This window comes from Panthera pardus, unplaced genomic scaffold, assembly GCF_024362965.1.
Source record: "Panthera pardus isolate Hobbes unplaced genomic scaffold, ASM2436296v1 HiC_scaffold_27, whole genome shotgun sequence".
Taxonomy (NCBI): domain Eukaryota; kingdom Metazoa; phylum Chordata; class Mammalia; order Carnivora; family Felidae; genus Panthera; species Panthera pardus.
Genome location: NW_026526843.1, coordinates 65561299 through 65588842, shown reverse-complemented (window position 1 = coordinate 65588842; position 27544 = coordinate 65561299). Strand labels below are relative to the sequence as shown.

The following is a 27544-nucleotide window of genomic DNA, read 5'->3' as shown; positions in this document are numbered from 1 at the left end:
AGAGTAGCATCAAAGGAAAAGACTTCAAAAGGGAAGGGCTGGAGAAGGTGCAAGGACTTAGGACATGTTTACACAGCTGAACACTGCTGCAGCTCATAAGGAATGCCTAGATCCATTAACATTGTCCAGGGCCAGATCCTTCTTCACACCTGACCCTTCCTAGTGTTATAGAAACCTATTAACTCAAAATTCAACCTTGAAAAGCTGAACCATTAGATCAATTAACACACTTGCTTAGCTTACTTTATGCATGTAGTCTTTAGCAATTATCCTAATGAAGAGAAACTTCATTCTGGAATCAGGGTCTCATTCCCACTTGAGTATGAGGACCTTAACCACACTTTGCTGACTCCTCTTTTGTGACTCTGGCCATATTCCCTGCAACAGATAATCATGTTATCTGTAAATAAAGATAGTTTTGGGGCGCCTGGGTGGTGCAGTCGGTTAAGCGTCCGACTTCAGCCAGGTCACGATCTCGCGGTCCGTGAGTTCGAGCCCCGCGTCAGGCTCTGGGCTGATGGCTCGGAGCCTGGAGCCTGTTTCCGATTCTGTGTCTCCCTCTCTCTCTCTGCCCCTCCCCCATTCATGCTCTGTCTCTCTCTCTGTCCCAAAAATAAATAAAAAACGTTGAAAAAAAAATAAAGATAGTTTTACCTCTTCTAATTTTTGTGTCTTCTATTTCTTCTTGTATTACTGCACTGGTGAGAACCTCCAGTACACTATTAAATAGAAGTAAACAGGAGCAGACATCCTTTGCCTAGTTCCTAATTTAGGGTGGAAGATTTTAGTTTTTCACTAGTAAGTATCATGCTAGTTATAGGTTTTCTATAGTTGCTCTTATACTGCCATTTTATTACTAGTTTTCTGAGAGCTTTTATATTGAATGAATATTTAATTTATATTGAATGAGTTTAATTTTTTCAAATGCTTTTCCTGCATCGATTGAGTAATTATATTGGATTTATCAAATGTGTAGTCTTGTTGTAACTGCATACTGCATTGATTGATTTTTGGATGCTGAACTAACCTTGTATTTCTGGGATAGATCCTACTTGATCATGATGTTTTATCCTTTTTACATATTGTCAGATTGAATTTGCTAACATTTGTTAAGGGTTCTGCAACTGTGTTTATGATGGACATCCATCTGTATTTTTCTTGTGATGTCTTTATCTGGTTTTAGTATTAGGTAATACTGGACTCATAGAATGAGTTGAAAAGTGTTCTGTTTCCTATTTTTTGTAAGAGTTTGTATAGAATTTTTATACAATTGCTATTATTCCTTCCTTTCAAATATGTTTTGAAACTCATAAGTGAAGCCATGTTGGTTACCCACTCTGATTTTTTAAAGTAGGCTCCACATCCAATGTGGGGCTTGGACTCACAACCTTGAGATCAAGAGTTGCATGATCTACTGACTGAGCCAGCCAGATGCCCTACCACCTCTATGATTCTTGAGTACTCCTTCATTTTTAACATTCTGTAGTTCTAACAAGGCCCTTGTTATCAATTTTTCTGTTTTAGATGTATGTTTCTCCTTCTGTCTCCTTATTTCTTATCTGTCTGTCTCTGCCTCCTCCCTCTTGCCCATACCCTCTATCAGGTGAATGACAATCTGAGTCTGTAGGTTCTTGCTAGCCTGCTCAGAGAAAGCTGAGGAAATTGTTTCAATTCATTGTTCCTCTAAGCACTGATGATTTTGGTTCAAGAACCACCTGTAATATACCTTAGTTGCTAATGTAGATAACTGACTATTGTCCTAAATCAGTGGTTGCCAAATCAGTGGGCCATAGGCCATTAGGTAGAGCCCAGTCACACATGAAAGACTGGGGCAGTAGTTAGAGGGACTGCATTTTCAGGTGCAGTCTCTCTGGGCCTCATTCAGACTACCTATAATATTAGGAACTGGATTTCTAGATTGTCTGATTCCAAAAATGTAAGTAAACAATAGCAGCAGAAAGAATAAGGCCAAATGACTTAATAAGGGGGTAATAAGACAACTTATGTTTTCAGTGATTATTTACTTTATAAGTTTTGATACTCAAAAGTAGGTAGACCATTAAAGTTGGCATGTGTTTAGGCAAAGTGTGGAAAGTTAAATATGGGATTTGTTTAGATACTGAATGCTTAGAAAAGAATGTTTTCCAGTATTGCTGTGCCAACCCAGAAAAACACCACCACATTCTAATGAAGAAAAGAATTAAATACTGGCAGGATAAATGCCAGGTTAAATACAAAAATACTTTTGGAATTTTAAAATAAAGCCTTGCTACAAATTTGTAGAATTCTAGACACAATTAATGGATATTGAGTAGCTACCAAAGTAAATGGATTTAGAGAAGCTGAAAACTGGAAGAAAGAGCTTCTCAACTTAAGTGTTGGTGAGAAAATGAAAAAAAAAAGTTTATAATTAGCTTTCCTGAACAAGAGATTTTCGTTAGGTGGAAAAATAACTACCTAGCACTTAACTTTGGGTCCTGCACAAAGCTAAATAAATAATTAATAAATTAAACTCAGCTGGACGTCACTCTCCGGTCAGGCACAGAAAGAAAGGGGGTCAGGGCTCTTCCATCTCAGTACCTAAGGCAGACCAGGGTGTTGCATTTCTCCCCTCTGGAGCTCTCTAGTTAACTGCTAAAGTGCCTTTACTTTCCTCCTCTTAACTGTTCCACAATGCTTTCAGTCATCTGACTAGTATTTGATGACCACCTGACCCAATGTACTAGCATACTATCAGCCTATCCTGAGCTGCCTGCCACCTATCCCACATGGTACCCATGTCCTAGTTATGCCATTATGACCACCCTCATTTGTCACAAGTAGGTTTCATCTCTTTACTATAACCTGGGGACTCTGAAGAGGGATAGAGATGAGGCAGAAATGGGGAAATACTTTTGGAAACAGAGACACTAAACTAATTCATAGTGCCTCTTTTTCCCACTTACCATTAGGTACAACAGTTGGATAGCTAAGACTCAAAACATTACCTTCTAATCCTATTTGCTATTCTTTCATTAAACTGTACACCTTGTCAGGAAGTGGGGGGCTCCCGAATAGAGCCATCTCTGTTCCCATGCCAGCCTCCCTTCACCTCTCTGATCTACCTTTTCCCCCAACTTTGCCCATTCTTTGGCTTTATTCCATCATTCCCTCATTTGAGCTTTCGTTAGTTCCCCCACAACAACAGGAATTTGTAAAAGCCTGTAATTTATTTTGAGAGTTTGGCTCTTACACTTTCGTCCTTTGCAACTCAGAGGGAGAGCTCAGAAAAGTTGGCTTTTGGCAGCCAAGGAATGAAGAATCTGTTCTTGCATTTGAGTTCTTTTCTGAGAAGTCTCCTGGTTCGTCAAAGGCATTTGCCTGTGGTAAGGATCCAGGGCACTAATTGGGCACTTGACTGAAAAGACTTTAAGCATAAGGAATCTTGATGACCAGTAGGCTCAGGATGAAGCTGGAAAGGCCAGCTCATGTTATCACAATAACATGAGTCAAGTGATTTTTGTGGTTTCCCAGTACATATAAAAGTTATGTTTACACTATACTGTAATCTGTTAACCATGAAATAACATTATGTCTAAAAAAATTTATATACTTTAATTTAAAAATACTTTATTGCTAAAAAAAATACTAACCATCATCTGAGCTTTTAGTGAGTTGTATTCTTTTTACTGGTGGGGGGTCTTGCCTAGATGTTGATGGCTGCTGACTGATCAAGATGATGTTTGCTGAAGGTTGGGGTGGCTGTGGCAATTTCTTAAAATAAGACAACAATGAAGTTTGTCACATCGATTGGCTCTTCCTTTCACAAACAATTTCTCTGTAGTATAAGATGCTGTTTGACAGAGTTTTACCCACAGAATATCTTTCAAAATTGGAGTCAATCCCCTTAAACCCTGCTGCTGCTTTATCATGTAATTTATGTAATAGTCTAAATCCTTTGTTGTCATTTCAACAATCTTCACAGCATCTTCACCAGGAGTAGATTCTATCTTAAGAAACCACTTTCTTTGGCTATCCAAAAGAAGCAACTCTTCATCCATTAAAGCTTTATCATGATTGCAGCAATTCAGTCTCATCTTCAGGGTCCACTTCTAATTCTAGTTATCTTGCTATTTCTACTACATCTGTAGTTACTTCCTTCATTGAAGTCTCAAAGCCTTCAAAGTCATTCATGAGGGTTGAAATCAACTTCAAAACTCCTGTTAATGTTGGTGTTTTGACCTCTTCCCATGAATCAAATATTATTCTTTAAAAACATTTTTTACTATTTATTTATTTTTGAGAGAGAGAAAGAGCATGAGCAGGGGAGGGGTAGAGAGAGAGGGACAGAATCTGAAGCAGGCTACAGGCTCTGAGTTGTCAGCACAGAGCCCAACACAGGGCTCGAACTCGCAAACCACAAGATCATGACCTAAGCTGAAGTCGGATGCTTAACCAACTGAGCTACCCAGGTGCCCCTCAAATATTCTTAATGACAACAAGAATGAAGACTCCTTTCCAGAAGGTTTTCAATTTACTTTGCTGGGATCTACAAGAGGAATAACTGTCTACAAAATGTATTTCTTAAATAAGAAGACTTAAAAGTCAAAATTACTCCTTGATCCACAGGCTGCAGAATGGATGTTGTGTTAGGGGACATGAAAACAATGTTAATATCACTGTACATTTCTAATGTACAGAAGTCTTGGGTAACTAGGTGCATTATAAATGAGCAATATATTAAGAAGAATCTCCATTTTTTTTTTAACAGTAGGTCTCAACAATGCTTCAGATATTCAATAAACCCTGTTGCCAACAGATGTGCTGTCATCTAGGCCTTATTGTTCAATTTATAGAGCACAGACAGAGTAGATTTGGCATAATTCTTAAGGGACCTAGGATTTTTGGAATGGTAAATGATCATTGACTTCAACTTAGTGTCACCAGCTGCATTACCCCCTAACAAGAGAGTCAGCCTGTCCTTTTGAAGCTCCAAAGATAGGCATTAACTTCTCTCCAATTATAAAAGTCCTAGATGGTATCTTCTTCCAATAGAAGGCTATTTTATCTACATTGAAAATTGGTTGTTTAGTGTAGCCGTCTGCATCAGCTAGTTCTTCTGGATAATTTGCTGCAAGTTCTACATCAGCACTTGCTGCTCCACAAACTTGCACTTTTATGTTATGGAGATGGTGCCTTTCCTTAAACCTTATTAGCCAACCTCTGCTATATTCAAACTTTTCTTGATGGCTACTGAATGATCAGAGTGGTTGTTGCTGATGTTTGGGTAGCTGTAGAAATTTCTTAAAACAAGACAGCAATGAAGTTTGCATGCCTTGATTGATTCTTCCTTTCACAAATGATTTCTCTGTAGCTACCCACAGTAGAACTTCTTACAAAATTGGAGTCAATCCTCTCAAACCCTGCTGCTGCTTTATCAACTAAGTTTTTGTAATATTCTAAGTCCTTTGTTGTCATTTCAACAATCTTCACAACATTTTCACCAGGAGTAGATTTCATCTCAAGAAACCACTTTCTTTGCTCATCCCTAGCACTTTATCCATTCAAGTTTTATCATGAGATGACAAAAATTCAGTTGCATCATTAGGCTTCACTTCTAATTCTATTTCTCTTTCTATTTCCACCATATATGCAATTACTTCCTCCACTGTCGTCTTTAATCCCTCAAAGTCATCCATGTGCTTTGGAATCAACTTCTTCCAAACTCCTGTTAATGTTGTTATTTTGACTTCTTCCCCTGAATCACAAATGTTCTTAATCCCATCTATAATGGTATATGATTTCCTGAAGGTTTTCAATTTATTTGTCCAGATCCATCAGATAAATCCCTGTAGAATGGAGCTATAGCCTTATGAAATTAATTTCTTAAAGAATAAGACTTGGAAGTCAAAATTACTCATTTATCCATGGGCCACAGAATGGATATTGTGTTAGCAGGCATTAAAAACATTAATCTTATTGCACATTTCCACCAGAGTTCTTGAATGACCAGATGAATTGTAGATGAGTAGTAATATTTTGAAAGGGATTTTTTTTTCCCAGAGCAGTAGGTCTCAACAGTCTTAAAATACAGTAAGCCATGATGTAAACAAATAGGCCATCATCCAGGCTTTGTTGTTCCACCTATAGAGCACAGAGTAGGTTTAGCCTAATCCTAAAGGACTTAGGATTTTCAAAATGGTAAATGAGCATTGGCTTCAGCCTAAAGTCATCAACTACATTAGCTCCTAACAAGAGAGTCAGCCTGTCCTTTGAAGCTTTGAATCCAGGTATTTGCTTCTTTTCTCCAGCTATGAAAGTCCTAGATGGCATTTCTTCCAACAGAAGGCTGCATCTTCTACACTGAGAATCTGTTGTTTAGTGTAGCCACCTTCAATCAATCCATCTTAGATGTATTCTCTGGAAAACTTGTTGCAGCTTCTACATCAACATTGGTGTTTCACCTTGCAGTTTTATGTTATGCAGATGCCTTATTTTCCTCAGTTTCATGAACTAACCCCTGCTAGCTTCAAACTTTTCTTCTTCACCTTCCTCACCTCTCTTAGCCTTCATAGAATTAGAGTTAAGGCCTTGGTATGGATTAGGCTTTGGCTTAAGGGAATATTGGGGCTGGCTTGATCTTCTATCCAGACCACTAAAACTTTCTCCATATCATCAATAAAGCTGTTTCACTTTCTTATCATTTGTGTGTTCACTGGAGTAGCACCTTTAATTTCCTTCAATAACTTTTCCTTTACATTCACAACGTGACTGTTTAGTACAAAAAGCCTAGCTTTCAGCCTCTCAGCTTTTAACATGCCTTCCTCACTAAACACAATACATTCTAGCTTTTGATTTAAAGTGAGAGACATGCAACTCTTCATTTCACTTGAATACTTAAAAGCCATTGTACGGTTATTAACTGGCCTAATTTCAGTATTGTTGTGTCTCAGAGAATAAAGAGGCCTGAGGAGGGGGAGAGAGATGGTTGGTGGAGCAATCAGAGCACACACAACATGTATCCATTAAGTTTGCCATCTTATATGGACACAGTTCATGGTGTCCCCAAACAATTACAATAGTTAACATCAAAGGTCATGGATCACAAATCATCATAACAAATACAATAATAATTAAAAATTTTGAAATATTGCAAGAATTACCAAAATGTGACACACAGGCATAATGTGAGCAAATCCTTTTGAAGAAATGGCGCCAATAGACTTGTTCACTGAAGGGTTGCCACAAACCTCCAACTTGTAAGAAAAATCCCTCAATGTCTGTGAAGCACAATAAAGTGAAGCACAATGAAATAAGGTATGCCTATACTTTTCATGTTTCACAACCATCGCAGGTGTCAGTTGCTTCATTGAAATCTCTTTGTCTTACTCATACATGAGCAAGAGTAATATGGGGAACATAAAAATTCCCTAGCTTTGAGTCCAAGGACTACCCAAAGTTCTAGAAAACCTTTGCCCATGCTTCATATTTGCCAAAAAAGGAAACTGAGTTCAAGGAAGATAAAGGATAACCAATAGCATCCAATCATCATCATTATTATAATGATTATGGGTTCTTTTTTAAATATAGTCACCCCTTGATTATTTTTCTTTTTCTAAATTTCTTCTGAAAAACCTTTACTTCTATCAATCCTTCAAATACATATCTCTTATATCATACTATACTTTTTCAGTTATTAATCTAGCTATTAGATTACTTTTCTTTCCCTTAATATAGCAATTTTTCTTTCACTTGGAATGTCTGACTTGCCTGAAAATCTATAAATAGAAATTTTTACTCTAGTCTTGAACCATGGAATTTATATTTTGTAATGCCTTATTTTTTTAAAAATGTTCCCTATTCTACAGTGAGATCCTTGAAGGCAAGAACCATATGTCACTCATTTATCAACCTCAGTGTCCTTATAGCCATGTGTTTGGGCCAGAGAGGATGTTAAATAACTGTTGAATAAGTTAATGTCATAAATGGATGGCTTAGTTTTTTATAATATACATTTAGCATTAAAAACTATATCAAGGTACTTTTCCATATTCCTCCCATGAAGTATGGCTAAAAACACTGGGCACTGTATACAGAGCAAATATAAAAGGCTGAAAGGTAGAGAGAAGTTGATGGGCCAGGGACCTCAGGACCCAAGGAACAACACAGCAGTGAATGAATCAGTTTTTATTTTGCCACATATATCTTAGAACTGGAACTGAAAAAGCCAACAGCCCAGAAGTACCAATGTATAAGCCGCTAGAAAATCCTGATTTTTCTAGCTAAACGACCAGGAAAGGGGTAGCACATCAAGACAGAACACTTTTATTATTTTTTATTTATTTACTTATTTTTTTAGAACACTTTTAAATAACCACTCTGCTCCAGCCAAACACCATGGGGAAAAAAATTCATCTGACTTTTGTCAGCAAAGTCCTAGTGGGGAGCCTAGACTTCTACACTCACCCAATTGTAACAAGGTGCCCCAAACTACCCCCACCATGCTTAAGTAGTATCAAAGAAAACTGAGTGGAGAGCTAAGAATTTCATTCCATCTCAGTGGCAAGAAGGCCTACTCCTCCCCCATTGCATCAATAGAGGGAGCCTGGACTTTCATCCTTCCAGACTTTAACCTTTGACTCTCTTCCCACTCCTGGAGAGATGCCAAGGTGTGTCAGTGAAGGCCTATCTTTTAACAATGTTCATTATAGCATCAGTTAAAGCAATGTGGGAAATAACAATGAGCAATTGCTACCCCTCTTATCCAGAAAAATATCAGAGGAGGTCCAGTGGGGATCTTGAACACCAACCCCTGCTCAGCAGTAACAAGGCACCCATCCTTCACAGGGTATCAATGGAGGCTAAACAAGAAAGCCAGACTTCCACCCCCATCTTTTCTACCCCATCTAGCAATAATGAAGTGGTGCCTTACTGGCACAGTGTCATAGTAGGCTTGCTAAAACACAAGATTTAAATAAGATCCAGAGTCTTATAATATCCAAAATGTCTAGGATAGAAAACCACTTGTCACAGCAAAGTCTGGGGAAATCTCAACTTCAATGAGAAAAGATAGTTAACTAACGCCAGCACCAAGGTGACACAGATGTTGGAATTATTTGACAAGGATATATAAAGCAACCATCCTAAAAATGCTTCAATGAGCAACTACAACAATACTTGAAACAAATGAAAAAAATACTGTCTCAGCAAATAAATATAAAATATAAAGAAGAAACAAATGGACATTTTAGAATGAAAAAATACAACAACTGAAATAAAGATAATAAGAGCCTCATTGGATAGGCTCCATGAAAGAATAGAGAGGACAGGGGAAATAATCAGTGAACTTGAAGATAGAATTAATGATAAAAATTATCAAGTCTGAACAACAGAGAGAAAAAAAACTGAAAAAAAAAATGAACAGAGCCTCAAGGAACTGTGGGACTCTAACAAAAAATGCAACATTCCTGTCATCAGAGGAGTCCTGGATGGAGAGGAGAAAGGAAATGGGGCTGAAAAAGTACTCAAAGAAGTAGTGACTGAAAATTTTCCAAATTAGAAAAAGACAAACCTACAGTATCAAGAAGTTGAGTGAATCCCAAAGAGAATGAACTCAAAGAAATTTATGCCAAGATATATCATAATCAAACTTCTGAAATCTAAACACACAAAATACTCTTGAAAACAGTGAGAGAGAAATGACACCTTAACCAAGGAGGAAAAACATTCAAATGACAGTGGATTTCTTATCAGAAACCATAAAGGGCAGAAGGAAGAAGTGGCACATGTTTCAAGTGCTGAAAGAAAAAATTTGTAAACCCGGAATTGCATATCTAATGAAAATATCATTTAGGAATGAAGGGGAAATCAAGATATTCTTAGATGAATGAAAACTAAGAGAATTTGTCACTAGCTAACTGACCCTAAATGAATGGCCAAAGGAAGTTCTTTAAATAGAAAGGAAACAATAAAAGAAGGAGCTTTGAAACATGAAGAAGGGCGAGAAAGCAATTAAAAAGTAAAATTATGGATACATACAATAAACTTTCCTTCTTTGGTGTTATCTAAATTATGTTTAACAGTTGACCCCAAAGTTATATTGATTCCTGATGTGGTTATCAATGTATATAAAACAAATATTTAAAACAATTTTATTATAAATGAGGGCGAGTGAAAGGACATGAAGGAAGTTAGGTTCTTACATTCCACTCAAACTTGTGAAATGTCAACATCAGTAAACTGATAAGTTATATACATGTAATATAATAGCTAGAGCAACCACTAAAATATATACAAAAGGAGACACTCAAAAGCACTATAGATAAATCAAAATGGAATTCTAAAAACTGTTAAAAGAACCTTCAGGCAGGTGAGGAAAAGGGAAATAGAGGAAGGGAAAACAGAGGGAACAGAAAACAAAAATAAAATGACTGTACATATCAATGATTATGTCCATTGTGAATGTTCTAAACACATCAAGTAAAAGACAGATTAGTAGAGTGGATAGAAAAAACAAAAAACATGTCCGAACTATATGCTGTTTACAAAAAATTCACTGCAAATATGTATCTCCAGGGAATTATACTGGGTGAAAAAAAGGCAATTTTCAGAGGTCATATACTTTATGAGTCTATTTATGTAACTTTCTTAAAATACTATTATAGAGGTGTGAAACAAATTGGTGGTTGCCTAGGAATAGTAGGAAAGTGGACTGAGTGTGACTATGAAGGAGTAGCACAAAGGAGATGTTTGTGGTGATGGAACAGTTCTGCATCTTGATTGCAGTGGTGGTTACATGAATCTACACATATAATAAAATGACATAAAACTATACACATATAATGTACCAATGTAAATTTCCTGGTTTTGATATTTTATTATAGTTACATAAGATGTAACCATTGGGGGGAATTGGGTGAAGTATCCACAAGAGTTCTCTGGATTATCTTGGCTATTTCCTGTGAATCTATAATTATTTAAAAATTTAAAAGTTTAAAAGAAATCAAAACAAACTGATCTTTTAAAAATCTGTATTAAAAAACCTACAGCTAACATCATACTTAATGATGATAAACTTGAAGCTTTCCTACTAAGATCAGGTAAGGCAAAGGTATCACCTCTTACCACTCTCATTCAATATCGTACTGGAAGTTCTAGCTAATGTAATAATTCAAGAAAAGGAAATAACAGGAATATAGATGAAGAAAGAAGATATAAGCGTGCCTGGGTGGCTCAGTCAGTTGGGCATCCGACTTTGGCTCAGGTCATGATCTCTCCATTCCTGAGTTTGAGCCTCACATTGGGCTTTGTGCTGCCAGCTTGGAGCCTGGAGCCTGCATCAGATTCTGAGTCTCCCTCTCTCTCTGCCCCTCCCCCACTTGCACTCTCTCTCTCTGATAAAAAAAAAAACACGTTTTTTTAAAAAGAAAGAAGACATAAAACTGTCTTTGTTCACAGATGGCATGATAACCTATGTAGAAAATCTGAAAGAAGCAGCAAAAAACTCCTGGAACTAATAAGTGATTATAGCAAGTTTGCAGGATACAAAGTTAATATACAAAAGTCAGTTGCTTTCCTATATATCAGTAATGAACAAGCAGAATTTGAGATTTAAAAATGATTACCATTTAGGGGCATCTGGGTGGTTCAGTCAGTTAAGCATCCAACTCTTGATCTCGGCTCAGGTCATGATCTCATGATTCATGAGTTTAAGCCCTGCATCAGGCTCTGTGCTGACAACATGACCCCTGGTTAGGATTCTGTCTCTCCCTCTCTCTGCCCCTTCCCTGCTCACTCTCTCTCTCTCTCTCAAAATAAATAAATAAACTTTGAAAAAGTGAATACATTTATATTAGAACCCCCAAAATGAAATAGGTATAAATCTAACAAAATACATACAAAATACATACATATACAAAGTGTATATGATGAAAACTACAAAACTCTGAATAATGAAATAAAAAAAGAACTAAATAAATGTTCATTAATAGGAAGACTCAATTCTTCCCAAATTGATATATAGATTCAACACAATCCTAATCAAAATTCAAGTTAGGTATTTTGTGGATATCAACAAAGTGAACCTAAACTTTACGTGGAGAGGCAAAATATTCCAAATAGCCAATGCAATAATAGAGGAAGTGAACAAAGTTAGAGGATGTCACTATCCAACTTCAAAGATTACTTTAAAGCTACAATATTCAAGACACTGTAGGATTGATGAAAGAATATACAAATAGATCGGTGGAAGAGAATAGAGAGCACAGAAATAGATCCACATAAATATAGCCAACTAAGACAAAGAAGCAAGGGCAATCCAACAGAACAAAAACAGTTTTCTTTTTCAACAAATAGTGCTGGAACAACTGGGCATCCACATGCAAAAAATGAATCTAGACACAGACTTTACAACCTTCAAAAATTAACTCAGAGTGGATCACAGACCTAAATATAAAATACAACACTATAAAACTCCTAGAAAATAGCATATGAGAAAACCGAAAAGACCTTGGGTAGGACAATGACTTCTTAGAAATGACACCAAAGGTACAACCCATGAATAATTCATAATGTGAACTTCATTAAATTAAAACCTTCTGTTCTGTGAGAGAAAATGGCAAGAGAATGAGAAAGTAAGCCACAGACTGGGAGAAAATATTTGCAAAATATATACCTGATAAAAGACTATTATTCAAAATATAAAAATTACTCTTAAAACTCAACAATAAGAAAATGAACAACCAAACAATAAAATGGGCCAAAGATAAACAGAAACTGTCAAAGAAAATACACAGATCTCACAGGTTAATGGTGGTGGAATAGGCAGCCCTAGGTTCACCTTGTCCCATGAACACAACTAAATAACTATCAAATTATCCTAAATTCCTCAGAAATTGACCTGAAGACCAAAAGAAAGAACTCCACAACTTAAGGAAGAGATGAGGCCACACTGAAGAAGGTAGGAAGTGTGGAGATGTGGTTTAGAGGAAAAATGGATCACAGATGCTGCAGAGGGAGGGAGCCATGGTCATAGAGAAAGGCGAGAAAGAGAGGAGCACACAAGGGAATGCACAAGGAGAATGTTTCCCCAAAGCCATTGTCATGGAAAAAAGGGGCTGAATTTTGTAAGTCTCTGCAGTCAGTGGGACTTAAAGTCTGGAGTTTTAAGCTGAACCAATGGACTCGGCTAAGATAGAGCAAGGAGGGCAATGCACTGCTCCTGAAGAGAAGGCAGGCAAACAACTGGGGATAGGCAGTGTGGAAACAGCAATCTGAAGAGTGCCTGGGGTACGCAGTGGGGAGATTATTCACTCTTCTCAGAACAGTCCCTGAGAGGCAGCATTCATGGAGACACCTAAGGAGCTAGTAAGTTACTCCCTCTTCTTGCCCCTCAGATTAAACACAGAGCCACCTGTGGGAAACAGCACCGTGCTGACACTGGCTGCCAAACTTGCATACACCAAGCCCCACCACCCGTGTGCTCTGGTGGGATTGCCCTTCTCAGTCACACTTGCCTCAGTCCCAGTGTAGCAGGCCCCTTCCCCAGAAGACTAGCACAAACCCCTGCCCACACTATGTCTCTTAACCAGAGAGTTTTGCAGGGCCTCAGTTCTGGTGGAGGAAGTGTCCGGTCTAATATCACAAGCAGACCGGAGGGCATATAGTTAAAATATGCCACATTCAGGCCAGAGACCAAATACTGCCCACAACAGGCAAGGAGAACCTCTGCAGATGACTGGCCTGAGGACAGAGCAGTCAAAACACAACAGCAGAGGGTATGCAGTGTACACCAGAGACACTTCCTGAAGCACCAGGTCCTGGGAACGAATGACCTCTTCTTCATAAGGCCATTGATTTCAGAAGTAGGAGACATAACTGCCTTTTCTAATATAGAGAAGAAGGTGGAGATTTTGACAAAATGCAACGAAAGAGGGATTTATCCCAAATGAAAGAACAAAATGAGTCTACAGACAGAAATCTAAGCAAAAGAGATATAAGTAACATTCCTGATGGAGAATTTAAAGCAATAATCACAAGGATACTCACTGGGCTTGAGAAAATAATAGAAGATATCAATGAGACCCTTACCACAGAGATAAAAGAGTTAAAAAAGAATCTGAGATGAAGAGTGCAATAAATGAGATTGGAAACAGGCTTGATGCAATGAACAGTAGGCTGGAAGAAGCAGAGGAATGAATTAGTGACCTAGACGACAAAGTAATGGAAAGTGAGGAATCTAAACCAAAGAGAGAAAGAAGAATTATGCAACACAAGAATATACCTAGGCAACTCAGTGACTCCATCAAAAGTAATAACATTTGTATTATAGGAGTCTCAGAAGAAAAAGAGAAAAGGGGGCAGACAATTTATTTGAAGAAATAATAGCTGAAAACTCCCCTAATCTAGGGAAGGAAACAGATGTCCAGGTCAAGGAGGCACAGAGAACTCCCATCAAAAAAAAAAAAAAAAAAAAAAAGCAAGCCAACATGAAGACATATTGTAATTAAATTGGCAAAATATCATGGTAAAGAAAAATCCTAAAAGCAGCAGGAAAAAAGGCCTTAATTTACAACAGAGAACCCATAAGGCTAGCTAGGGACTTCTCAACAGACTCTTGGCAAGTCAGAAGGGAGTGGCATGATATATTCGAAATGCTGAATGGGAAAAATCTGCAGCCAAAAATACTCTATCCAGCAAGGATATCATCCAGAAGAGGAGAGATAAAGAGTCTCCCACATAAACAAAAGCTAAAAGAGTTTGTGACCACTAAACCAGTCATGCAAGAAATATTAAAGGGGACTCTTTGAAGGTAAAAGAAAGACCAAAAGTGACAAAGGCAAGAAAGGATCAGAGAAAATCTTAGGGAAAAAAAAAACAAGAAAACAAGTAATAAAATGGCAATAAATATGTATCTATCAATAATTACTGTGGATGCAAGTGGACTAAACACTTAAATCAAAAGACATAGGGTGTCAGAATGGATTAAAAAAAAAAGACCATCTCTACACTGCCTACAAGAGACTCATTTCAGAGCTAAAGACACCTGCAGAATGAAAGTGAGGGGATAGAGAAAAATTTATCAAATGAAAGGAGGTTAAAAGAAAGCCAGAATAGCAATACTTATATCTAATAAACTAGGCTTTAAAAGAAAGAATGTAAGGAGCACCTGGGTGGCTCTGTTGGTTAAATGCCCGACTCGATTTCAACTCAGGTCATGATCTCATGGTTCATGGGATCGAGCTCTGTCAGGGCTCCACACTGACAGCATGGAGCCTGCTTGAGATTCTCTCTCTCCTTCTCTCTCTGCCCCTTCCCAACTCACACTCTTTCTCAAAATAAATAAACTTAATACAAAGAAAAGTAGCATTAAAACAAAGACTGTATCAAGAGACAGAGAAGGACACTATGTCATCATAAAGTGGACAATCCAAAAAGATCTAACAACTGTAAATATTTATGCACCCAACATGGAGCACTCAAATATATAAAACAATTAATGAGAAACACAAAAGAACTAATTGATAATCAAAAATTATAGGGGACTTTAATACCCCACATACCTCAAAGGACAGATCATCTAAACAGAAAATAAACAAGGAAAAAATGGTTTGAAATGACACACTGGACCAGATGGATTTAACAGATGCATTCAGAACCTTTCATCCTAAAACAGCAGAACACACATTTTTTTTCAAGTGCATATGGAACATTATCCAGAATAGATCACATATTAGGCCCCAAGACAGGTTTCAAAAAATATAAGAAGATTGAAGTTGCACCATGCAACTTTTCTGACCACAACACGGTGACTTCTAGAACCACAAGAAAAATCTGGAAAGACCATAAATACATGGTGGTTAAACAATATGCTACTAAACAATGAATGTATCAACCAGGAAATCAAAGAAGAAATTAAAAGATACATGGAAACAAATGAAAAGGAAAACAAAATGGTCCAAAACCTTTGGGATGTAGCAAAAGTGGTCCTAAGAGGGAAGTGTATAGCAATACAGGCCTACAACAAGAAACAAGAAAATTCTCAAATAAATAATCTAACCTTACACCTAAAGAAGCTAGAAAAATAACATTAAATGAAGTCTAAAGGCAGCAGAAGGAAGGAAATAATAAATATGAGAGCAAAAATAAATGATAAAGAGACTAAGAAAACAATAGAACAGGTCAAAGAAAAAAGGAGCTGGTTCTTTGAAAACACTGATAAAATTGATAAACCCCTAGCAAGACTTATCAAAAAAGAAAAGAGAAAGGACCCAAATTAATAAGATCACAAATGAGAGAGGAGAAAGAACAACCAACAACACAGAAATCCAAACAATTATAAAAGAATATTATGAAAAACTGTATGCCGACAAATTAAACAACCTGAAAGAAATGGATAAATTCCTAGGAACATATAAACTACCAAAGCTGAAAGAGGAAGAAAAAAAAACTTGAAGAAACCAAAACCTGAAAAGAAATTGAATCAGTCATCAAAATCTCTTAACAAACAAAAGTCCAGGACCAGATGTTTTCACAGGTGAATTCTACCAAACATTTAAAGAAGAGTTAATACATGTTCTTCTCAAACTATTCCAAAAAATAGAACCGGAAGTAAAACTTCTAAATTTATTCCATGAGGCCAGCATTACCTGATACCAAAATCATATAAAGACATGGATAAAAAAGAGAACTACAGGCCAATATCCCTGAACATGGGTGCAAAAATCCTCAATAAAATACTAGCAAACTAAATCCAACAACATTGAAGGAATCATTCACCATGACGAAGTGGGATTTATTTCTGGGTTTCAAAGGTGGGTCAATATTCACACATCAACGTGATACAGCACATTAATAAAAGAAAGGATAAGTACCATGTGATGATTTTAATAGATGCAGAAATCGCATTTGATAAAGTACAACATCCATTCATGATAAAAACCCTCAACAAAGTAGATTTAGAGGGAGCATATCTTAACATAACAAAGGTCATATATGAAAACCCCACAGCTAACATAATCCTCAATGGGGAAAAAGTGAAATTTTTTCCTCTATGGTCAGGAAGAAGACAGGGATGTCCATTCTCACCATTCTTTTTTTCATTCCCACTGCTCTTATTTAAAATAGTACTGGATAGGGACACCTGGGTGGTTCAGTCGGTTAAGTATCTGACTTCAGCATAGGTCATGATCTCACAGTTCATGGGTTCAAGCCCCACATCGGGCTCTGTGCTGACACAGAGCTTGGAGCCTGCTTTGGATTCTGTATCTCCCTCACTCTCTGCCTCTCACCCACTCATGCTCTGTCTCTCTCTCAAAAATAAACATTAAAAAAATTGAACATGATCTAGCAATTGTGTTCCCTAGTATTTAACCAAATATGTCAAAAATGTTTGTCTACACAAAAATTTGCACACAAATGTTTATAGCAGATTTATTCATAATTGCCAAAATGTGGAAGCAAGCAAGTTGTCCTTCTGTAGGTGAGTTGATAAACTTTGGTACATCCAGACAATGGAATATTATTCAGTGCTAAAAAGAAATGAGCTATTAAGCCATGAAAAGACATGGAGGAAGCTTAAATGCAAATTGCTAAGTGAAAGAAGCCGATCTGAAAAGGCTACACACTATATGACTCCAACTATATAACATTCTGGAAAATGCAAAACTATGAAGACAGTAAAAAGGTCAGTGGTTGCCAGAGGTTGGAAGGGTGAGGCAGGATGAATAGGTGGAGTACAGGATTTGTAGTGAAAATATTCTGTATGACACCATAATTATGGATACATGTCATTAACCAAAAAATTATATATCAAATATAATTTAAATTTTCTTTGTACAAAAGTTACCTTCAAGCCCAATCATCAGTTTTAGTTGTACTGTAAATATTCAGAAAGGTCAAACAATGGTGAATAATGGTGAGTTCTAGTTGATTAAATGTCAGCAAGATGATTTGGTGACTATACATAATTTTTTCCTCTTTGACAATATACTTGAACTATGATTTTTTGGGAAAATCCTGCCAGAATAAAATACATACATCATAAATGAGACCTCCCGTTGGCACTTTCTACTTCCCTGCCCCCTCTCTTTTTTTTTATAACATCAGATTTATTGAGCTATAATTTACATATGGTAATATTCACTCTTTTTATGTGCTCAGTTCTATGAATTTTGACAAAAGAATATCATGACTACGTTAAGATATATGACATTTCATCACTACAGAAAGTTCCCTCCTGCTCTCCTGTAATGAATCCTCTCCCTACACCCATCCTTCCTCCTGGTACCCACTGATCTGTTTTTCTGTCCCCATAATTTTGTCTTTTCCAGAATTTTATGTAAATAAAATCATTTGTGTCTAGCTTCTTTCACTTACTGTAATGTCTTTGAGAATTGTTGAAGTTGGTACTGGTATCAGTAGTTCATTCCTGTTTATTGCAAAATTGTATTCCACTGTATTAATGTATTACCCACTTATTTATCCATTTACCAGTTGAAGTACATTCTGAGTTATTGCCAAGTTTTGGCAGTTATAAAAAAGGCTACCATAAACATCTAGGCATAGGTTTCTCTGGGGACATAAGTTTTCATTTATTTTGGGTAAATACCTAGGAGTGGTATTTCAAGCTCATGTGGCAATTGCATGTTTAACTTTATAAGAATCTGCCAAACTGTTTTCCAAAGTTGGTATACCATTTTGCATTCCCACCAGCAGTGCATGAGATTTCCAGTTCCTCTACATCCTCCCCAGTACTAGGTATTGCAATTTCTTAAAAGCCTTTTTAGTGTGTATGTAGCAGTATCTCACTGTGGCTTTAATATGCATTTCTTGAATGATTAATGATATTGAGCATATTTTCACGTGCTTAATTGACATTCAGTGTGTGTGTGTGTGTGTGTGTGTGTGTGTGTGTGTGTGTTTATATGTATGAAATGTCTTTTCAAATCTTTCCCTCATGTTTTAACCTGGATTGCTTGCTTTATTGTTGAGTTGTGAGAGTCAACACTGTGTTCTGGATACCAGTCTCTTATCAGACCTATGTGCTGTAAATATTTTCCCCAGCCTGTGGCTTGCTTTTTACACTTTGATAACAGTATTTATCAGAAGTTTTAAACTTTGATAAAGTCTGATATATCAATGTTTTTCTTTTATGGATCATACTTTTTGTTAATATCTGTGAAATCTTTGCCTAATTAAAGGTCAGAAAGATTTTCTCCTGTACTTTGTTCTGTAAGTTTTTTAGTTTTAAGTTTTACATATAAGCCTATGATCCATTTGTATTAATTTTTGTATATGGTGTGACTATTGGTATTTATAAAGCTCTCTTAAATATGATTATCTCTGATTATTATTTATTTTTGCTAATATTTGTTTATTTTTGAGAGAGAGAAAGAGAGACGGAGCATGAGCAAGGGAGGGGCAGCGAGAGAGGGAGACACAGAATCCAAAGCAGGCTCCAGGCTCTGAGCTGTCAGCACAGAGCCCGTTGCGGGGCTCGAACCCACAAAACATCAGATCATGACCCGAGTTGAAGTTGGATGCTCAACCGACTGAGCCATCCAGGTGCCCCACCTCTGATTATTATTTAAAAGAAAACTTGGGGACGCCTGGGTGGCTCAGTCGGTTAAGTGCCCAACTTTGGCTCAGGTCATGATCTCACAGTTCGTGGGTTCAAGCCCTGTGTTGGGCTCTGTGCTGACAGCCTGGAACCTGGGGCCTGCTTCAGATTCTATGACTCCCTCTTTCTCTGCCCCTCTCCTGTTTGTGCTCTGTCTCTCTCTCTCAAGAATAAATAAGCATTTAGCATAACACTCTCCAGTTCCATCCACGTTGCTACAAAGGGCCATATTTCATTCTTTCTCATTGCCACGTAGTACTCCATTGTGTATATAAACCACAATTTCTTTATCCATTCATCAGTTGATGGACATTTAGGCTCTTTCCATAATTTGGCTATTGTTGAGAGTGCTGCTATAAACATTGGGGTACAAGTGCCCCTATGCATCAGTACTCCTGTATCCCTTGGGTAAATTCCTAGCAGTGTTACTGCTGGGTCATAGGGTAGATATGCTAAGTGAAATAAGCCATACAGAGAAAGACAGATACCATATGTTTTCACTCTTATGTGGATCCTGAGAAACTTAACAGAAACACATGGAGGAGGGGAAGGGAAAAAAAAGAGGTTAGAGTGGGAGAGAGCCAAAGCATAAGAGACTCTTAAAATCTGAGAAAAAACTGAGGGTTGATGGGGGTGGGAGGGAGGGGAGGGTGGGTGATGGGTATTGAAGAGGACATATTTTGGGATGAGCACTGGGTGTTGTATGGAAACCAATTTGACAATAAATTTCATATATTGAAAAAAAAGAATAAGTAAGCATTAAAAAAAAGAAAACTTGGAGGAAGGCACATCGGGAATTTTAATCCTTATTTTACAGATGAGAAAACTGAGGATTAGAGAAGTGCTGTGTGACTTGCTCAAGGTCCCACAGCTGATAAGAAGTGAAATTGCACAGCAAGAGGTAAAATTGTGACGAGAGACTTCAGGTGTCCTGCTGTCCCAGGCCGGTACTTTTGAAGCCAGGCAGCTAGGACTCACGTTAGCGCCCTGGAAAGCAAAGATTCCCAATGGAAATCTGAGCAACCAATTAGGCACTGAGATGAGACACAAATGGTGGACTAGCCCTGACCAAACTCAGACTGCACTTCTCTGACTGACTTGGGGTTATACAACTGAAGAGAGCCAGAAGCTGGCCTGGCACCATGCTCAGGTGATAATGAATGGTTGTTTTTTTGTTTTTTGTTTTGAGAGAGAGAGAGAGAGAGTTGGGGAGAGGGGAAGAGGAAGAGAGAATCAAGCAGGCTCCATACCCAGTGCAGAGCCCAATGCAGGGCTCAATTCCACAACCCTGGGATCATGACCTGAGCCAAAGTCAAGAGTTGGGTGCTCAACTGACTGAGTCACCCAGGCTCCCCTCAGTGAATGCTTTTAGATGATGATGATGATGATGATGATGATGATTTGGAAAACGGTCAGATGAGAGCTCTGAAAGTAATTACAGAGTTAGAAATAGAAGCTAAGGGAAACAGTTAAGGAAACTAATATTACTTAGACTAGAAAAGAGGCCAAAGAAGAAACTTGATGACAGCTTTAAAAGAAAAAAAAAAAACTTGAGCTTTCTAAGGGCTAAGCAAAGGGAAATGGACTAGAAGAATCTAAGTAAAAGGGTAAATTTCTTCCTTCCTGTTGAGGATTGTTATGGACACTTAAGAGCATTTATAAACATAATAAACTCTTTTTATTTGAGCTTAGAGTCAGGGATTTGCCAAACATGGGCTCTGATGAAGGATTTCAGCATGAGGGTTGCATGACCTCTTGCACAGTGTCCTTAGAAATCTCTGGGTGGCTCCTAAATCTGCCCTATGTCCTCATACAATTTGAGTAGGCCTTTGTGGACTTCCCTGCTCCTTAGTCTTAGCATCTTTACAGGACTGTTCCAATGCCCAACACAAGCCTTACTTTAGCTCCTCAAGGCTTAATTAATTCCCATACTCCTTGGCCCTGAAGCCAAGTGGAACAATGCTCAAGGCTATAAATTTGGCTCAGCATGCCCAGAAGGGCCTAAAATGCTGGCTAGTCCAAATATGATACCAATTCTTAAATCCCCTGTTTTATATCTAGCATCTGCTTGCACACCTCCAATTATGGGAAGCTTCATTCATCCCCATAGAAGACATAATACAATGAACTTTGGACTAGGAATAAGGAGAATTGGGTTTGAGTCCCAGCTCTGCCACTAACTTGCTGTGTGATTTTGGCAAGTCCCTTCACATTTATGGACCTATTTCTTTATCAGTAAAATGGTAGTGGAGGAATCTCTTTGTTTTAGTTTATGTTGGTTTCATTGCTGTAACAAATGGCCCTCAAAAATTCAGTGACAAGAAGTTTGTTACTTTTTTTTTTTTAATTTTTTTTTCAACGTTTTTTATTTATTTTTGGACAGAGAGAGACAGAGCATGAACGGGGGAGGGGCAGAGAGAGAGGGAGACACAGAATCGGAAACAGGCTCCAGGCTCCGAGCCATCAGCCCAGAGCCCGACGCGGGGCTCGAACTCACGGACCACGAGATCGTGACCTGGCTGAAGTCGGACGCTTAACCGACTGTGCCACCCAGGCGCCCCTTGTTTCTTTTTTTAAATTTTTTATTTAAAAAAATTTTAATGTTTATTTTTGAGACAGAAAGAGAGAGAGCATGAGTGGGGGAGGGACAGAGAGCGAGGGAAACACAGAATCTGAATCAGGCTCCAGGCTCTGAGCTATCAGCACAGAGCCTGATGCAGGGCTCAAACTCATGGACCATGAGATCATGACCTGAGCCTAAGTCAGACACTTAACCAACTGAGCCACCCAGACACCCCTGTTTATTTCCTATGCAATATTCATGGAAGGGGTTCCAGATTAGAGAGAGAACTTTGCTCCATGTAATTATCTAGGGACCCAGACAGAACTGATGGCAGTTCTTCCAGTCTTAATACATGGCTTGCAAGATGACTTTGCAGTTGTAGCTCACAGGAAAGCAGAAATATCATGGGAGTTTTTTATGGTCCAGGCCTGGAAGTGGTGTGTATCACTTTTATCCACACTGTATTGGTCAGAATTCAGTCATATGGTCATACCAAAGTGTTTGACCAAAGTGGTGGAGAAATGGAGTGCAGCCATGTGGTGGCTAGCTAGAAGGTCCCACCATAGACTTGATGATCTCTAAAGGCCCTCTGCCCCAGCTCTGAAACTCTGGGTATGTTTATTAACTAGACTCCTGGTTCCCACATTGCCCTGCTACAAGTGCTTTGAAAATCACCTAACTTCTCTGACCATTAGGGACTAGAAGGATGGCAATGAGGCAAATGCAATGACCCCTGTGAAAGGTCAGAGAAGAACTGAGATACCAACTGCACCACCAGGTACCACATTAAGTTAAGTTGTCTTTGTGCTTCTTTTCTCTGCAGCCTGGGTAGGAGCCCTCTCAATGGGCATGATCTTCTTCTGTTCTCCCATTGTGAGTATATTCACTGATCGTTTGGGCTGCCGAATCACAGCAACTGCAGGGGCTGCTGTCGCTTTCATAGGCCTCCATACCAGCTCCTTCACCAGGTAAGGCTAGGAGTTGCTGGCCATTTGCCCAAGGCTGAAGGTAGGCTTCTTTCTGGGCTTCAACTAGGGATACTCATTGAAGAATCCTCTGTGGTCCTTTCCATGTAGAGTTCTCAAGACTCTGCTCCTGAGAATCATTGTACAATGGGATTCATCTAGGTAGGTTCTCCAGGACACATTGATATATAATATCCCCAAAAGAGGACCCAAGAGTTCCAAAGTGGTGGGTGGAGCCTAAGCTTGAGAGTTCATGAAACTGGGCCTAAGTCCACTTTTGGCCACTAAATGGCTATGGAACAATATATTAGTACCATTCCCATATCTGGGCCTCAGTTTCTATATCTGTAATGTGAGGGAGTTAGATCAGATGGTCTTTTCAGGTCTCTTCCAGCTCTGCCATTCTATTCCCTCTTCCATGTGCCACACAATGCATGACTTCACTTGCCTTCCTGGAAATGAGCTTCTGGAGTGAATCCATGTGAAACACCTACCATTACAGGATTCCTGAGGGAATCTTATATTGAAAAAGAAGTCAGCTGAGCCCAAGGCTGTTCAGCATTTCTGGCTCCTTTCCAGGTACTTTTGGCTGCCAATGTATGGATAATTTGGGAAAGAAAAAAAAATAATGTATTGGGCATAAGAAAGGATGTTTAGCAGCATCCCCCACTGGGGTATAGACCTAGCACCCAGCTACCCAGCTAGGCCTAAGCTAACCTCAAACTACAGTGCAGTTGGTCCTACTGGCAAAACTTGGTAGTATCAGGCAAGAAGCAGGCTATAAGTTAATGTTCTGGTTTCTTTCTGCCAATCCTGCAGGATCATGTCTGCAGGCGAGGGGAGAAGTAAAAACCCTCCACCATGCCCTGAGGAATATGGGATTCCTAAAGAAGTCTGTTGGCTTTCAGCCAAAGATGCTTTGGAAGTTGTTATACCTCCTACTTCCAATCTTCCTGGGCTGGTGTATGAAAATGCTGGCCTGGAGACATGGGTTACTTGTCAGAGACTTGTTTTCTGAGCTTGGCTCACCAGAGAAGGACTATGGTTATGCTCTCTAGGCCTAAGGTTCCACTCAGAGTGGAGAATGATAATTGTGTTCTGCCACAACTGGGCCCTCTGAGGGGGATCCAGCTTTCCTTATGACTTGAGCATTTCTGGCTACTCAGCCTACCCTCCAGCAGAGCTTGTATATGACCTACAATGATTTCTTGGCTTCATCCCATCCAATTGGGACAGAGGAGGGGAAAACCATGTTCTGCTTGGAATGTGCTCAGCCCTCCTATGGCAGCAGCTCCAAGCCCTTTCAAGAACCCTCTGGTGGTTGGCCTCATTTGCCCTCAGTAAGCTGGTGCCTAGCCCCTTGAGGGAAGGAGCTAGGCCTCAGAAGTGGCTCCAGTCTCGGCACTACACAGCAGAGGTCTGTTTTTTAAGGTTGAGCTGAGCAAAGTATAAACAAATTAGCAACATACGGATCCCATTTCTCTTCCAATACACGTGAGCTCGGTTACAGGAGGGGAAGGAGCTTAGATGTATTTTTTTCTGGCATTCTTCTTTAGGCACATTGGAGTAGGCATTCTGTTTTCCAGCCCCTAAGCCCTTCCCCACCCCCTTTGCCTTTTCTGTAATAACATCTTTAGAGCCAAGAAACTTTCTGAATGGCTTCATGTCTGTTGGGAAAGTGGTTCTGCTTGTGACTAGAGCTCCAAGTCATCCCTCCTGTTGTCTGAATTCGGGCTCTGAGTTCCATTGGATGACATGAGGTGGGACAGAGTGCAGTCAGGGCTGGAGATGCCTTGTCAAGCCTATTCAGGGGCTTCCTTCCTTCCTTGAGGCCCAGATAGAAACAGATCCATCAGATAGCACTCTGAACCAAATCCCATGTTTTGCCCCCACTTGCCCTCTCCTTGAAGGTCTACTTTAGACCTTCCTAACTCCTCTCCCTTACACAAGGTCCCCAGACCAAGCCAATCCCAAAAAATCTGACAGAAGAGGAGCAGTTAGTTTAGCTATGTGTACCAAGTGGAGGCAACACTTTTGAAACCAAAGCTTTTGCTCATATCCAGTGAATGTAAGCAGATGAGAAGCAACCTTGCCATTTGTAATGACACTGTTGGAACTAGAGAATACTATGCTAAGTGAAATAAGTCAGTCAGAGAAAGACAAATACCATATGATTTCACCCATATGTGGAATTTAAGAAACAACAACAAAAAAATGAGCAAAGGTGGGAAAAAAGAGGGAGAGAGGCAAACCAAGAAACAGACTCTAAACTACAGAGACCAAATTGATGGTTACTAGAGGAGAAGTTGTTCAGGGGATCAGTTAAATAGGTGATGATTAAGGAATGCACTTGTTGTTATGAGCATTGGGTGTTATATGGAAGTGTTGAATCACTATATTGTACACCCAAAACTAATATTATACTATGTTAATTGGAATTTAAATAAAAACTTAAAAACAAAGAAAAGCAATGATGATGCAGTTGTCTTACAACTGTTGAGTGTTAATACATCATCTCTGCAGCATAGACCTAGTGCTTTAGTATAAGGACTGGGTCCATCTACAGGGACCAACCGCTTGACCATGGAGAGTATTAGTTAATTAAGTGGTCAGATAAGAACTGTTGTAAAATATGTGGAGTCTTCAAAAAGAAAACAAAATTCCTCATTAGCTTGTGCGAATATTATCTAAGGGCAGATGGCTGGCTAAGGTAACCTTCCCATGGCCTTTACTCTTTTGAAACTTTGCCTTCTGTTACAGAGGCTGATGGCCACAGCAGAACATAAGAGTTTTAAGCCAGAACCTATCTTACTTGGCCAGGCCCACAACTTCTTTGAGGCTCCACTTCCCATCAAGCAACTAGGCTACTCTGAGAGGCTAATCCATATCATGTCCAGCAACAGGAACAAGGCTCTGGAAGTTAAAGGGACTCCTTACTTCAGGATCCCCAGGGAGATCATCTAGGACCTATAGTAAAGGGTCATGGGATATCCAGACCTTGGGCAGGGTTGGAGATAAGGTGTCTCTCAGCCATTTTCTGAAATATTAAGGGCCCCTACCATGGAAAAAGGTAGTAGAGTCCCATGGAGGATCTTGACTTTCTAGGATCTTGGCTTCTTGCAGACTTTTGTTACTTGGGATAAAGCTTTGGCTATCAGCCTACCCATGGTGTCTAGGTGAGCAGTAGGTGAAACTGTTCTAAGGCCCTGTCTTACTCCTTATAGTCTCTTATCCAGCCATTGCATAGGTTGATTCTGGCATTCTTTTGAACGATTCTCTCTGATTGGGTACTATGATTCAAACTAGAGTCATACAGACCAAGAGTCAAGTCCAAGTTTCCTGATCCTGTTATGCTACATTGGGTGAATTAGTTCTCTGAGCCTCTGTCTCCCTATCTGCATTATTATTAAGTCCTGTTCCTTGTCTTTTCTGAGGGTAAGTGGTAAGTGGGGCTGTGGGTTAAGGGTGGGGGTATGCAGGTCTCAGGAGGGTGAAGGGAAAGGGCAGACAGATTCCTGGTCAGGCTGCTGAGAATAGTTCTTGGTGTTTCTCCCACAGCTCATTAAGCCTGCGTTATTTCACCTATGGGATTCTCTTTGGTTGTGGCTGTTCCTTCGCCTTTCAGCCATCTCTCGTCATCCTCGGCCACTACTTCCAACGCCGCCTGGGTTTGGCCAATGGTGTGGTGTCTGCTGGAAGTAGCATCTTCTCCATATCCTTTCCTCTTCTCATCAAAACACTGGGGGCTAAGATCAAGCTCGCCCAAACCTTCCAGGTGCTGAGTACCTTCATGTTTATTCTTACCCTGCTTTCACTCACCTACCGGCCACTCCTACCCAGTTCTCAGGACACCCCAAACAAGAGAGGTGTCCACACCCTGTGCCAACGCATCCTGGCTCAGCTTAGAAAGTACTTCAACATGCGAGTGTTCCGCCAACGTACCTACCGCATCTGGGCCTTCGGGATTGCTGCTGCTGCCCTCGGCTACTTCGTTCCCTATGTACACCTGGTAAGGAATATTAGGGTGGGCCCAACTTACCTCTAAGAAGCTGCCCTTGGCCTGCCTGAAGTCCAGAGAATAGAGGTGGAGGACACTAGAAGGGCAGATCTGGGACCTTCGGAAAAAGAGACCAAACAGTGTTTGAAGAGACCCAAAGTGGGAAAGAACACAGACTGAGGGAAGATCTCAATGGGAAATGGGTAGAATTCATAAAGGGAAAGTCCATGCCTGTTTCCCCCTTGATAAATCTAGATAGATCTTTCCCCCTTGATAAATCTAGATAGATTTTCAAGAGAAGATAAGCATCATTGGGATTGAGAAGACTGGCTAAGATGACCCAAGGGCAGGGTTTTCTAAGAGTGTGTTCTGTGGAATGCTGGTCTTTGTGGTCAAATGATTTGTTTAGGAAACAACGTACA

At 39.2% G+C, this 27544-nt stretch overlaps 1 protein-coding gene across 1 annotated transcript in view; it reads left to right on the top strand.

The window, feature by feature from the left end:
• The window catches only part of SLC16A2 (solute carrier family 16 member 2), a 137191-nt gene that overhangs the window by 100410 nt on the left and 9237 nt on the right, over window positions 1-27544 (top strand). The window contains exons 2-3 of the mRNA XM_019438185.2: window positions 22984-23128; window positions 26684-27134. Coding sequence (XP_019293730.2) covers window positions 22984-23128; window positions 26684-27134 — 596 coding nt within the window. The remainder of the gene's footprint in view (window positions 1-22983; window positions 23129-26683; window positions 27135-27544) is intronic.